This window comes from Setaria italica, chromosome IX, assembly GCF_000263155.2.
Source record: "Setaria italica strain Yugu1 chromosome IX, Setaria_italica_v2.0, whole genome shotgun sequence".
Taxonomy (NCBI): domain Eukaryota; kingdom Viridiplantae; phylum Streptophyta; class Magnoliopsida; order Poales; family Poaceae; genus Setaria; species Setaria italica.
Genome location: NC_028458.1, coordinates 6,106,935 through 6,122,239, shown reverse-complemented (window position 1 = coordinate 6,122,239; position 15,305 = coordinate 6,106,935). Strand labels below are relative to the sequence as shown.

Genomic DNA, 15,305 nt, shown 5'->3' with positions numbered 1-15,305 from the left:
GCGGGGCGGGCGGGGGGCGGCGTAATCAATGGCACGGACGTGGGTTAATGGTGCCTGACGCCTGTTGGCTCCATTGCGTGGCTCTGCTCTGCAGATCTTTTTTCTGGCTCCAGCGTTTGCAGAAGCAAGTGGTCTGTTGCTTGCCTATCGGTTTCGGCCATTTAACACCAGTGCGATCCAATTCAGGGTCTGTTTGGTTATGGATGCTTAATAAATAAGTTGCTTATTTGCTTATTGTAGTTGCTTATTTATAAGTTTAGGTGTTTGGTTTGGGTTGCTTATTTGCAATAAATAAGACTGCTATTGACACATTTGCTCTTGCCATCCCATTTTCCACTACCCCTAGTAATTACCAGCTCCTAGTCCTTGGCATCAGAAGAAGCGGGCAGCGGCTAAGCGCGAGCGTCGGGCGGGCGGCGGCGGCGGAGGGGCGCGAGCGGCCGGCGGCAGGCGGGAGCGGCGACGGGCGGGAGCGGCGGCGGCGAGCGGCAGTGGGCGGAAGCGGCGCCAGATTGGTGACGGACTGACGGGAGAGAGGAGAGAGAAAGGGGAGAGAGGAGAGAGAATGAGGGTAGGAGGTGTAAAGTGCCCCATAAGCAACCATAAGCAATCCAAAAGTTACTTATTTGCTTATACATAAGCAACTTCTAAGCAACTCTATAAGCAAGAGTGTTTGGATTATAAGCAACTTATTTGCTTATTTTTAAGTTGCTTATGGATAAGCAACCATAACCAAACAGGCCCTCAGCATCAACAGGTTCCAAACATTTAAGTAATGTTTTCCTTTTGACAATGAAACTGTCAGCAAAACCATTTCTGGTCGTCTGAGGTTCCAAATATTGACTAATTAGGCTCAAAAGATTCGTCTCGCAAAGTACAACAAAACTGTGCAATTAGTTTTTGATTTCGTCTACATTCAGTACTCCATGCATGTACCGCAAGTTTGATGTGATGGGGAATCTTCTTTTTGCATAGTGTCAAAGTTAGAATTTTAGGAGAAACTAAACAGGACCTGAAGTGATAGCAGTTAGTAGCTGTACGACGTTTGAACAAGTATACTCCTATACCAAAGAAGGGAAGTTGCCTCGTGAGCTCACGTGTTGCTCTGCACCGGAGACGTGGGCCATGCATTAATCATGCCTTTCGACAGTCGACCATGTCGTTGCAAGACTTGCTCTTATCCTGGAGACACGGGAAATATGCAATTTGACGAAAGCTGGAACACGCTGAATTTTCTGCAGTCGTCTTCAGGCGCCAGCTAAGACCACGAACAATCAAACTTGGTTAGAAATTAGACGACGGGCACGACCAATCAATATCAACCACAGACTAATTGCAACAACAAAAACAAGTCAGCAAACGCCTGAAGCCTGAACTATTCAACTTGAAGTTGAAGGTCGGCCAGGCAAACACTGTCACGCGCAGAACGCCTACGACGACCGCGATCTCCCCAAACGAGAAACCGAGGCCGAGGCTATTTCAATCCAACTCTCCCTCCGTCTTCGTTAATGTGACCAATAAACCCTCAGTTCAGTCTCCAGAAACCTATCAAACGGCCAAACACCAGAAGAGGAGAAATTATCCGGAAAAAAAAACCCATCAGAATTCATAACAGCAGGCAAGCTGAAACGAACATCCTGCAAAGGAAGCACACGGCGGCACGCTTTTTATTTCCGGTGTCTCCACCATCAGATAGTCTCTGCGCCCCAGCACCAGGCGCACTGTCACGCGCGGCTTTGGCAAAATGGCAATATACACATAGAACACGCGGAGGGAAAAAAAGAAACACCTTGCACAATTCAACAGCATCGTCCACGAACACACGGCCTATTTCGTCATCATCACTGGTCCGAGTTATTGGATATCAAAGGCGGACATCGCTGGGAGGGACGTGTTGTCCTAGTAGCCTCCCTGGATGTAGGCGTTGAGCCGGTTCAGCTCCTCCCTGTGCTCGTTGACCACCGCGCGGACGACGTCGCCGATGGAGACCATCCCCACCATCCCCGTGCCGTCGATCACCGGGATGTGTCTGATGCGGTTCTCTGCAAGAAGAGATTGGTGCGACAGATCATGATCAATTCCAGTGCCCTCAACAGTTCTAGTAATACCGCTTGTCTGCTTGACAGAAGGACACATGTTGGTTACCTGTCATCAGCTGCATCGCTTGCAGGACCTTGGTGTCGGGCTTCACGGTGATCAGTTTGTTCTGTCAGCAAGATGTTTCATCAGTTAAGTTGTGTCCATACATCCTTTTAATACTTATGATCACCAATTAGACATCTAACGTCGTGTATACTAATGAGATTCTAGGTATGGTGGAAAATGAAATAAAATGGTGTAATAGAAGGGACAATACCTCTTCGGTCATGATGTCTCCAACCTTAGTTGACTTGGAAGATCGTCCCTGCACTATGATTTTCCGGAGATAATCTGAACCCACGAGGTTTCAGATGTTAGTCACATGTAACAACGATCTTATGTGCCGGTCTTTCTTAAAAGATTGTCATGCTTCCAGTTCCGTTTTCAGAATGCGAATTTCTGTGAAGTATTGGTTCTACCCTAAAAAACGTTTGACTCTATATGCTGTTGACTATGTGATTAATTACATTTAAGTCCAAGATGAAATATGGTGCACTGTTCAGTAAGGCGTTGTGTACAGGAAATGGTTGCAGTATGCGGTCAGCCTGGAGTTGGCCTGATGGAAATCATCTGTTTAGAGGTCAAGGATCAGAGTTTAGGGATGTAACAAGTAAATGGCTTCAATACACTTTCTTGTTAGTTGTTACCCCTGAAATTTCCTGCTCATGAAACTAAACCACTGTGCACAACTTTCTGTCGGGAATTCAGTGTAAACTGCTGACTATGATTGTGCCACAAGAAGACAACCTAATGTTTACTTATTCAAATATATGTTTAACTCCAGACAACCATGTGGCAGATGATCTGCATGTTTTTGATCTATCAATTACAAAGTACTCAGAAGACTTGCCAAAAAAGTTTGATGCGCGCTGAAGCAAAATCAAACTGGTGTTATACATTGACAACCTTACAGAAGAAATTTCAATACCTTGCTTTCCAATGTCTGGTTCAGGTTTATTTTCACTACAAAGGGGCAGTAATATGGATTTGTATCTTCAGCGATTTTTCATTTCAAAAGAAAAAGAAAAGGAAACGTCTAAGATAATACATTTCAAATTGCAAGTTACAAGTGTTTGCTGATATGTATGTAGAGTCCATCTTGTATACATGAGGCTATATATGTAGTGGCACAACCATCGGTTAATGCAAATCTATTATTCCCCAAAACATATCTTCTATGAACAAGTGCAAGCACCAAGCAGTAGTTTCTATCTTCCAAAATTTTACTCTCCAGTTTTCAGATTATTGACTCTTGACAGTCATAATTTTCACAGAATAGACTAAAGTACACCTCTATCGTCTAAAGGACAAAAAGGCAAAAGGGTAAAGTTAGGGGAACGCTGTAGGAAGATACGCATTGAGAATAGAAAATCAAGTATTTATGAACAAAACTTTTGGTCAAGGGTGTCCAGTGCAGGTGCGGTACAGGATTTTGTACTTTTTTCCATCATACCCAAAGGTTAGATGCCGGTAATTACAGAAAGTTGCTCATTACCTCTCTCAGTGATAATGCCAGCAATTGCTTTATCCTGTCCAGGTTTGACCACCACCAGAGCTCCCACGTTGTGATGCGTCATCTGCAAAAAGTTTTTTTGAAGGTAAAGAAAAGCAGGTTTACCATCTGATGCATAACTGTTGCTTATAAATGAGCTAATATGGTCATCAAGAAGTGAACACATACCGATTTGACAGCTTCATAGACATTGTCCTCTGTGGTGCACCAGAGCCAAGATCCATCAGCACTCTTTCCTTTGGACTTCAAGACATCTGCTACAGTTGCAGTTTCAAATCCACGATCCTCTAGGCGAGCAGATGAAACTGACATGAAGCGAGAAAATGCAGCAGGAAGCATGGCTGGTTTGGGAGCGCTGACATGCTGGAGAACAGCATATTTAAGCACACTTCCATGTGACCTGATGGCTTGCACTGCCCGTTGCATTTTCTTCTGTGTCGGATCATAAATCAAAGGCAACAGTCACTTCATTTTGAACTATAAAGGATTTATTCATTTAAATTATGATTATGATTTTTATGATTTTTCTAAACCACATTAATTTGCTTCTGCCTTTAGAGTTCAACTTTTGAAGAATGCACTGAATCAGTATCTCATATACAAGGTGTTCAGCATAGAGTCCATGGTAATCACCATCAGCATCAAAACCACTAGACGATTCTGTAAATTATTGTCCGAGAATATTTGGCACTGTCACAAATAGATATAGAAAATGCAACGACAAGCTAAAGACAAATGGGGAAGGTGGTGCATCTTACAATTACCTAGTTCATGAAATATATTCAACTCTAAGTGTTGCATACTAACATAGGAACATGCATCTATATTGATTATTAAAGCAGTTTTTTTACCAACATATGTCATCAATGACAATGAGCAAACTGGTAGTCAAGTTCATCGACAACTTTCATCAAGTAGTTCACCTTACTACCAGAACTAGGGCGTGGACCTTGGTACAAAGAAAGACAGAACTCAGGGAAATAAGCAAATACAACTGATTTGATGATACACAACAATTTTTGCAAAAACAAGATAATACACAAAAAGGTGGGGCTTTAGATAAAGTTGTTGCCTTATAAAGCAAACAGAGCATTGAAAAGAAAGCAACAGGAATGATTGGATAAGTGGAAGCATTTCAGCAATAATGTTACCATCCACTGTTTTCTGCATAAACAAACAAATCATATCTCAATCCTACTTGGAAATCCTATCTTGATGTTAGTGGGAGCACAATACCAAAGGGCAGCTAGTTTTCAAGGCACTGCCTCAATGAAAAGGATGTCTGGTTTATCGCTTTGTCCTTAGACCGGTAAATAATAGAAGAAAACAATCTATTCGACAAATAGTCTTCCAACCACTGATAGAGCACAGAACCAAATACTTCAACTTGATATTGCTAGTGATGCCACATTCTACCTATAAATTAGTATCTGCACAGTAAGGTGATATGTCTAAACGCCTTGGCAGGTCTGTACTTGGAATTTGAAATAATCCAGCCCACTTCACATATTTGAAGAATATAGTCTGGACCGGGTCCACGACATTGGATTCGGTTTTATGTCACAATCAAACCAATAAGGAATCACCAACACACAGAGAACCCAACCAGTGGCGTCGCCACCCAGAACACTGAACTCCACACACTCATCACTGGACTCTGTCCATGACGTTTCATTCAGGTTTATCAAATCACTGCAGATGCGCGAATCGAACGAACAAACGAATCGAAAACTGCAAAACTAGGTGCCTCGCGTCTGGCTCGGAGGGGTTTTGGAACCGAAGAGTTTTAAAACTGTTAGCTAGAGCCCTACAATCTATGCGCATCGATGAAGATGCCAAATGAAACGCATCAATACGCCGCCTCAGCTAATAGCCAAACAACAACAGCAGGCACTGGACAACCAGAGAAAAACCAAGCAAAACTGCTCTCCCGTTCCCTTTTCTTCTCAGTGGTTAACAGTGTTTGCTTAAAAACTCATGTCCTTTTGCTACCAAGCCCACGAGCAGAGCCGCTCGCAGTGCTTCGAGTGAACAGACCAGATCGTGCAGAAATCAAGGGGAAAAAACGAATACTCTTCTCACAAAGAGACAGAACACCGCGAACGTACAGCCAGATTAACCCGATCCAAAGGAAAGCAAAGCAAAGCAGCAGTTCCCTCGAGAAAACCTAGCAGACGCGCGGCGGCACCACGCCTCTAGATCACGCAGTTCTCAGCTGAGGCACCGATCCGTTTAATCGAAGCAAAGAAGAGCAAAGGGGGTTCGGCTGGTTTACCTGCTCGAGCCGAACCGCCGAAGCTCCGCAGTGGCGAGGGAGTTGGGGGGAGGAGAGTGGAGAGTGGATGGGAGAGGAGGGAGGAGGAAGACGAAGAAAGGACACTTGTTACGTTGCGAGGCGAGAGGGTCGGGGGGCTGATGGATGAGCGCTAATTAAAGCGACGTGTCTCTGCGGGTGGGGATTGGTGAAGTCATGTGCCGTCGGTCTTATCCACAAGGCCCTGTCTCCTCTTTTCTCTTCCGCTTTTTTTAGTGCGACCTGGAGGCAGGTTAAACGCACACTCTCTTTGAGCTCAGGGTTACGCTCTGCAGTCTGCACAGCACTTTTCGGTGCATTTTGCAGCTGATTTGTAGGAGTAGGTAGCTATTGGTGCCTGGACCCTGGTGCCGCGAGGAGACGACGGTGTCCTTTGGATCTCGCAGTGGATGGGTGTTACCAACCGTGCTTGGTTCTCGTGCGCCAAAGTGCGAAAGAAACCACACTTTGGGAAGCCATCGCCGTCGTGCATTTATGCGTGGAAACCCAGCAGGAAGGAAAGAGTTCCATCCCGGGAGAAGAGAAGAGCAGGGCCGCCAAACGCCGAATCAATGATCAGCATCCGGGGGCTGGTACTAGTGGTAGCCAATCATGGCCGCAGGGGCCAAGGATTAGAGGAGACGCAACCGCAACGCAACAGCCGCGGAGGACCGAGGCATCGGGAGGTGGCGAGCACGAGCAGCCCAGGGGTCCGGGGTCGGATCGGCGTCGCCGTCACGGCTCACGGGCGCACGTAAACTGAACAGGCGTCCCCGTCCCGCGGTCCCGGTTCCCTCTTCGGCTCGGGCGGGGGAGAGGAAAACTACCCCGGTGGATGTGGATGGATGGCAAGCGTGACGTCCGACCCCTGCCCTGATGCCGACGTTTTACCCGACCTGAGCGAAATTTCCCCCCACCTGTCTGCTACTCTCTGCTCTGCTGCTGATGGAGTGATGGTGACGAAAATATCCTGGCCGCCGCCGGCCGGATCGGATCAGGTCATTGGATCGGGTGGGGGCCGTGTGAAGGATTCCCTGGTATTCATCTGCATCCTTTTCTGCCCGCGGCGCCAGGGACCCTATCGTTTGGAAACAGCTACCGTCGCGCTAGCCCGGAGTGCGCGACCCGCGCGGCCTGCTGCTGCGGCCCGCCGCGGCTCATTTTACGGCGGCTCACATACTTTTTATTTTACTTCTCTCGTGATAATTTTTTCCTTAAATGTTTATTTTCGATTCTGTTTGCATGACTGCAATATATTTTAATATATTTTTTATATTCTAGCAACTTAACTAGTTATGTATGAAGTGTGTAGAACCTTATGTATAAATCTATCAACACATTATATACATAAATTGCTACATTTTTCACTCAATATAGTTACATATTTTAGGTATCTATTTAAGCTATCTTATTTGTCTCTGTATATATGGATACATTAGCTCCGAAGAAGCTATTACATCGACTCTATGTGAGTTATAATAATATAACATATAAGTTATCACATATTCTCTATATAAGTTGCTATACAGTTTGTCCATAAGTTGCCAGTCATATAAAACAACATCAAAATATATGAGATACGGATCTTGTTTTGCAGATCTCATCACTAGGAACACAATGGCGCAAACGAAATTAAAAACGGACACTTGATGAGTAAGTTATGCTCATTTAAAGAAAATATATTAACAGTCCCCTTAACTGACGTATCACTGACATCATCTAGACCCAACGCGGCAGTAGAGTGGTGGAAGCTGGGGTCGCACGCTGCGCGACAGCGCGACCCGTCGCTGGATAGCGCCATCCCATCGTTTGTTGGCGACTTGGCGTCTTATCATGAATGGGGAGGAGTTCTTTTTCACCGCTCAGGAGATTTCACTTTTACTGCACCACCAGTCGCGGCGGAAACATTGACGCACACGCACGGGCCGTCCGCGCACTATCACTAGGCTTTTCCCTAAGCTAATCTTCTTCGACGCCACCCGCACCGCACGTCCTTCTTTCGAGATCATCTTTGAGTTGCAAGCACTCTATTTTGATGTGACCCGAACTTTCTTTATATTCACAATACTTTCCCGCATCTCTTATTTCATGCACTTCCAACGGCCTCGGTTGTCAAAGATCAAAGTCACTTCTATGCCGAATTCTTCTCCAAATTTCATCCCAGTTGAATTCGGTGTATGCGGGAAATCGTCGCTGATACTCTGTGGGGCTATCCGGTTTGCTCGCTCCGTCCTTTCACTTACTTCCAAGGGGATCGCAGACTACTTTCTTTGGGGCTATGCTAACTCATAGCAGCACCTATCACTAGAAACTCTTTCATTCCTCACCAGCAGTTCTTTGGAACTAGTTCCGTAGTACCTATAAGAGCAAAACACTTCCCTCCACTCATACTCTTTTACCTGTGGGGCGGGGCTGTATGGTACTTTAGCTGGACTTTACACCAGCTCTATTCACTGATAGTGTTACTGGCTCTTTTCTAGCATTTCTTGAAAGCATCTCATACTCACCGCTGTGCGCCTAGTTAGGCTTTGAAATAATATGAACAAAGATCTTCCGCAATCAATGTTGTACTCAAATCCTCTCTGGCTGGAGAGGGGGATCTCTTAAGCAGAGTATTCCGAGTCTAGGGCTAGCGGAAGTGTTGGAAAGGGATATCATTTTCAAAGAAGGCATGGGTCCTTTCGTCTTTGTAAGACTTTCGCAATATACCAGTGGATAATATCATCTAAGAGAGAAGGCCCATAAAAAGAAGCCGGCTACAAAACATCTTGATTTATAGGAATCAACGATCTCGCCACTGCAAAGAGGAAGTCGAATGATTTGGATTCGGATAGGCTATCTCGACAGTAAGAAATCGACATCATCATCTGTCTTTCATGATGGTGGGAGGCAAGATTTCGTGGTCAAGCACAAACCAAGCATAAGTGGATAGCAACTTATACTATGGAGGCAGAGTCTCCTCCCCTCATTTCGCAGCTTCTTTGCTCTGATCCTGATCTCTCTTTTGAAATTGCTACATGATTTGTGAAAAGTGAACAAATAGGTCAGCCACATAAAGAAGAATATGGGTGGTGTAAGCTTTCCCGCTTGATCTTTACCTAAAAAAATGGAACTAGCTCGATTCCAGTATCAAGGAAAATGGGTTGTAGAAATTTTCTTTGAGAAAAAGTTAAACACTAGGCTCATCTTTTTAGTATACTTTATAAGCATGGAAGACCCTAGCAACGTTAGGTATTACTAAAGATGAAGGTCGAAGTCCATTCAAGTGTAGAAGTAAGCTCGAGACAAGTGAACAAAGGCTGGTGTAAGCACAAGGGCGAGGTGAAGAAAACTTTTGAAGAAATTGGTTCTGACGTCGAAGATAGGCTAGCTAGGACAGAAGCTTTGAAGCGGATTGGTACTGCTTTTCCTTTGGGCTCCGGCATGTTTGTCAAGCGGAACTTTCTCTTTTTGTTTCCCTTCAGAATTGGAACTACTGCTGGAGCATCCAATTCGTCAATTACTGGCATGTTTGTGGTGAAAGCACCTTTTTTTCAAAGCAAAGGCACGCGCGTTTAATTAAATAATGGGCAAATCAGGGGTTTGCAAGCTACGAACTTACTCGTGGTAGTGTAGAAGAAGGTCCGGTATATCGAGGAATAGGAGCCACACCAACCATGAATGGTTGAATCGTCGAGTAGTAAGTAGTAGCGGAAGTTAATCTTCTTCTTCTTTTTTCGAAGCTGTCAGTTCATCCTAGTTTTTGTGAGTACTTCCTTTTCCAATCCATCCTTTCCCTTTGCCAGTCTTAGTTCTTAGAAAATCAAGTAAACCACTGCCGAGATTTCTTTCTGGTGCTTGTCCCATCTGACCGGAATAACAGGTATCGAGATATGCATCTGGATAGGATGTTTTAGTTAGCTAGGCATTTGCTTGTGATTAATACTTCTTAAGGTAGTTAGCTAGGCAAGTATTATTCACCAAGAAGCAATGGTATAGGTTGAGTAGTACCGGTTTAGAAAGGTAAGTAAAAGTATTTCAAGTATGCATGTGTGATAAGTCGAGCAAAACCAGGACGGAGTGGGAGAAGAGATAGATTTTTTGATTTGTTAGAGGAAGGAGATGTGGTGTAATATGTGTATGTAATAGGATTATAAAAAGGCATGTATGGTATAAGTAAGGAATAGACTTTCACAGAAAGGCATGGAATAGGCCTGTTCAACGGCGGGTTTACGCGGTTTCTCAAATAAACCACATGATTACGGGTTAAGCGGGTTGGTTTGTGCGGTTTAAAATCGACGACAACATACGCCATTGCTGGAAGCTGCGAGCGGCTCCCCATGTCAGCAGCGTTCGCGTCCATCCAGGCCGTAGCTGCGTGTCCCACCCGGTGCGCGCCACCATCGCGGCGTGACCCAGAAAGAATAGGCGCGCCCGTGTTGCTCTTGGCGCTAGCCGCCGCCGCCGTGACGCTCGGCTGCGCGTCCGCGGAGTTGCCGCCGCAGTAGTGGTCGATGTCAGCGCTGCAGGCGTTCCTCACGGGCATGCCGCACGAGCGCGCGCTGGGCTGGAACGTGTCCATGTCGGCCCGCGCTTGGATTGGCATCCGGTGCGACATGGCCAATGCCACTATCGTGGAGCTCCATCTCCTGGGCGTCACCCTCATTGGCGGCGTGCCGCCGGGCACGCTCGGCGGGCTGCGGGGCATCCAGGTCCTCTCGCCGCGCAACAACCGCGTCCAAGGGCATCCCCGCGATTAACTGCCAGTAACACATGGTGATTGTGTTTAGCTTGATTCTATGGGACTCGCATAATCGTCAGCGGCCTGGCCGTCGCTGCCGCACGGCGCTGGTTGCCGATGAGCCCCCTGTTAGACGGGTTTATTGGTCTAAACCACGGTTTAGCCCAACCCAGATGGAACCTGAGTAGCCGATTTCCACAGGCTGGTTTGGCGGGTTGCACGGGTTGGCACCAATAGGTGAGCAGGGCTATGGAATAGCTTAGAGGGATAATATTTAACAAAAAAGCACGTAATTTGGTTAGGTCAACAAGAGAAACAGGTGCTAGGTATGAACGAGTAAGCTGCTTAAAGGTGAGATATGATTTCAATAGACTAAGATAGTGTTTGGTTCGTGCTAAGGTAATGTAAACGCAAAGGGAATCAAATTACAGTGTATTTAGAGGTGGAATAGGTGATTGCCCTCTTTGTTTGGTTGCACTCTGGTAACGTAATCAGATTACTGTGTGAGTGCTATATCTGATTACGATGGGGGAGGAGGGGTAACAAGCTTGTATAGATATTATTTAGGTAAGGGATTCGATTACAGTGTCAATTGATTACAAACCATCACAACCAAACATATGTAATGGGATTCGTTACCTTCAGTAATCAGATTACGTTACATTTGAGCCAACCAAACACTACCTAAGAGTGATATTTATATAAAGGGATTCACAGATAGTCATTGAGTGGGCATGGGACACGTCCACGACGTCCCCCACCGGGGTGTTCATGGTGTCGTGCCCATGCCCGTGCCCCCAGCCCGAGCGCCCTACCATTTTAGCGGCGGGCGGTGGGACGACGCAGGCACGCAGCACGGCACGATCGGGCGGGAGGGCCGGACGTACGCCGCGGAGGCGAACTTGGGGAACGCACGGGGCCCCGCGCCAAAGGTCACCCGTCAGTGACCCTACCTACAGGGGGGCGTGCCGCCGTGCCTGGCGTCTTGTCGCTAACGAAAGGAGCGTTTTCACCGGTCAGTAGATTCCAAGCCCGAAACGGTAAAGATTTCGTTTTACGGCACCGGAGCCACGGAGACACAACGCACTGGCCCCTCCGCCCAGGCTCTTATGCTAGGCTTTCCCTAAGCTAAGCTAATCATCTGCACGGCACGTTCCGCACCGGACCCTACGTGCCGTGCCGTGGCGACAGTGCCGCGCGTGTCAACGCGCGAGCGCGGTACCACCGTGCCGTGCGGCCCGTTCCCCCAGCCCGAGCGCCCGAGGAGGCCGGGGACCGGGCGGGGCTACCAATTAGCGGCGGGAGGTGGGAAGAGCCGGTCGCGCGCCACGGGCGCGGGGCGCTGGTAATGGCAACGCACGCTGAGCTGCAACCGCGGAGGCGAACCGGGGGGAACGAACGGGCCCTGTTGCCACCTGCCGTGCGCCACCCAAACCAGTCGGCGCCTAGCTCAGGTTTCCGGGCGGGCGGGCGGTCTACGGCTCGACGCCTCTGCAGTCCGCACTCACGGACGGTGCGGCGGTCGCCGACCGTGGTTGCGCCGTTCCACGCCACCGCTCTGCCATCAACGTGTGGCCGCCAAAGCTTAAGCGTACTGGGGTCCTTGTTATTACCATCTGAATCCGCAGCAAATCGCACATGGTTTTGTGCACGCGGGTGCTACTAATAAGTTTCGAGGTCCCGCACACAGCATCGTGTTTGTTCTTCGTACAATTCAAAAGGTAAACTTTCAGGTACCATTTGAGCATTCCTTTTCTAGAGTACATTTGAGCATCTTTCTGGTTGGCAACAGACAGAGGGCGCAAAAAATCAAAATTCCTTGTCAGCATGATGATCGATGAGGCCACGAGGGTAGTGCAGCAGCTGCCCACGGTACGGTAATCTTCTTCGACACCACCCGCACTGCACGTCCCCACGCCCACGACGTCCCGCACCGGGTGTTTATCGTGTTGGTGTCGTGCCGTGCCGTGCCGTGACCACACAGTACCGCGCGTGCAACACGCGAGCGCGGCACCAAAGCCGTAGGCTAGCTGCGCGGTTCGAGCGCGTAGCAGAGCCAGCGTCCCGGTTCCACCGTGCCCGTGCCCCCAGACCGAGCGCCCTACCATTAGCGGCGGGCGGTGGGACGACGCAGGCACGCAGCACGGCACGATCGGGCCGAAGAGCCGGACGCGCGCCGCGGAGGCGAAGGGGGGAACGCACGGGGCCCTGTTGCTGACCTGCTGTGCACCCAAACGACCAAACGAGTTGATGCCTAGCTCAGGGTGCCGGCTTCCCGGCGGGGGCGGTCGACGCCTGCGGATTCCGGCCTGACGGACGGTGCCGCGGTCGCCGACCGTGGTTGCGCCGTCCCACGCCTGACGCCACCGCTCTGCCATCAACGTGTGGGCGGTGGGCGCGAAAGCTTAAGCGTACTGAAGTCCTTGTTATTACCATCTGAACCCGCAGCAAATCGCACATGGTTTTGTGCACGCGGGTGCTACTGGTAACAAGTTTCGGGGTCCCGCATACAGCATCGTGTTCTTCGTAGTTTGGAGTCCAGAATAAACCATCCGTTCGTACAAGTCAGAGGTAAGCTTTCAGGTACCATTTGAGCATTTCTTTTTTGGTTGGCAACAGAGTAACAGACAGAGGGCGCAAAAATTAAATTTCTTTGCCAGCATTATGATCGATGAGTGCAGCAGCTACCCACGGTATAGCTTGGTATTCGGGGTGTTTGGCACACAGGGGCTAAAATTTAGCACATGTCACATCGGATGTTTGGACACTAATTAGAAGTATTAAACATTGGTTAATTATAAAACTAATTGCACAACCCCGAGGCTAAATCGCGAGATGAATCTATTAAGCCTAATTAGTCCATGATTTGACAATGTGGTGCTACAGTAACCATTCGCTAATGATGGATTAATTAGGCTTAATAGATTCGTCTCGCGATTTAGCCTAGGGGTTCTGCTATTAATTTTGTAATTAACTTATATTTAGTCATCCTAATTAGCATCCGAACATCCGATGTGACAGGACTAAAGTTTAACCCATCTTTCAAACACATGCTGACAAAAGTCAGCAGCCCAGCACACAGAAATGAAACGCTAAAAAATAGGCCACCTCATAAGTGCATGTAACCTGCACATCAAAAGGATGACGACTCCTTGTCCCACGTTTCAGTTGATAGAGTGGATGCGACCCGTCCTGTCGCGTTCCAGGCTCCCACACCACAATCATTTGCTCACCTCCAAATTGCGGTTTTTGTTCATGGTACACGCAAACGCAACCGCCGCTGCACCTTATTTCCTGCCATGATGACGCCCATAAATGCAGACAACACTACCATCAGCCACGAAATTAGGGTGTGTTTGCTCCTCGTCTCCTCTAAAAAGCTCTAAAAGGTTAACAAGATTGAATGTTCGGATACTAATTAGAAAGATTAAATATGAGCTAATTATAAAATTAATTGCAAAAATTCTGGGATAATTCGCGAGACAAATCTATTAACCTAATTAATCCATCATTAGCAAATGGTTACCGTAGCACTATATTATCAAATTATGAACTAATTAGGTTTGATAGATTCGTCTCGCGAATTAGCCTCCATCTGTGCAATCAGTTTTATAAATTAACTTATATTTAATAATCTTAATTAATATACAAACATCCAATGTGATAGGAATTAAAGTTTAGCTCCTGGTATCCAAATAGGGCTTTAGTTGAGCATAAAATGCATAATGCAGACTAACACCTCACGCGCTTAAACATCAGGTACTGAGTATCTGGGATAAATGTTGAAGAACTATAATTTGGTCACCGAACTCTGCCAATGCAACATGCCAGTTCCTTTTTCACCTTCTAGCACCCTAGCGTGCATTTGGTTTGGAGATGAGATGGAATGGGATGATCCTGTCCCTAATTTTTAGTATGAGATTATTTCCCTTCGTGTTTGGTTGAGAGGAATGTGTTCGTCCTAGTTCTTTATTTGGTAGAACATATCCATCAATAGGTCCCACCTGTCATTCTCTGTGCCTATCTTTTCATTTTTTTCTTTTCTTGCCGCAGCCTTATCTTCTTCCGTTGGACGAGCAAACAAAACCGAGCGGACGACTCGTCTCCCGTCCGGCTGTCCCCATCTCCGATCCGCCTTCCTGCTCCTCGTACTGCTATGCCGCCGCTCCCATCTGGCCATCTCCTTCTCCCTCTCTATTCCCGTCTCGCTCGCTCGTGCCCTCGCCCACCCTCTCGACCTGCCGTGTTGATTGGGAGTGGTGTGTGCTGAGAACGAGATCCCGCCTGCGAGCTCAACCTCGAGCAGCAGACGGGCGCTGCGTCAAGGGCGGCCAAGGTCCCGTGGAGGACGATGCAGTCGGATTTCAGCGAAGAAGCACGCAAGGAAGGAGACGGAGCATAGCGTCGACGAGCCCGTCCGCTCGTTTTTTTGCGGACGACGTCCCGGATGTAAGGCGAATATTTCTCTCGAGGGATGACTCCACTCGTCCTCGAACCAAACAAAAAAAAAATTTGGATGATCCCATCTCGTCCCATCCTCGCCTCCAAACGCACCCTAGGGTGCGTTTGGTTGCGAGGACGAAGTGGGACGGGACGGGACGATCCCACTTCGTCCCGCGTTTGGTTGGAGGACAGGTGGA

The 15,305-nt window shown here is 47.7% G+C and overlaps 1 protein-coding gene across 2 annotated transcripts; it reads right to left on the bottom strand.

Moving 5' to 3' along the window:
* Nucleotides 1-1,624: 1,624 nt before the first annotated feature.
* On the bottom strand, nucleotides 1,625-6,359 carry LOC101762823 (CBS domain-containing protein CBSX3, mitochondrial). Of its 2 annotated transcripts, none has more exons than XM_004981791.2 (6): nucleotides 5,928-6,359; nucleotides 3,821-4,084; nucleotides 3,635-3,716; nucleotides 2,357-2,430; nucleotides 2,146-2,206; nucleotides 1,625-2,042 (listed from the first exon to the last, which is right to left on the bottom strand). In XM_004981791.2, the coding sequence occupies exons 2-6, from the start codon at nucleotides 4,076-4,078 to the stop codon at nucleotides 1,900-1,902; spliced, it is 618 nt and encodes a 205-aa protein (XP_004981848.1). In that variant the 5' UTR covers nucleotides 4,079-4,084; nucleotides 5,928-6,359; the 3' UTR covers nucleotides 1,625-1,899. The 2 variants fall into 2 exon arrangements, with proteins under 2 accessions (XP_004981848.1, XP_004981849.1); XM_004981792.4 differs by having other exon boundaries at nucleotides 3,821-4,081; nucleotides 5,928-6,118.
* Nucleotides 6,360-15,305: the final 8,946 nt, after the last annotated feature.

Coding starts and splice junctions, on each gene's coding strand:
- LOC101762823 (XM_004981791.2), bottom strand. CDS start 4,078: ATGCAACGGGCAGTGCAAGCCATCAGGTCACATGGAAGTGTGCTTAAA. Junction 2,431..3,634: donor TGGCATTATCACTGAGAGAG/GTAATGAGCAAC, acceptor TCGTGGGTTCAG/ATTATCTCCGGAAAATCATA. Junction 2,043..2,145: donor AGCGATGCAGCTGATGACAG/GTAACCAACATG, acceptor CTCTTCTTGCAG/AGAACCGCATCAGACACATC.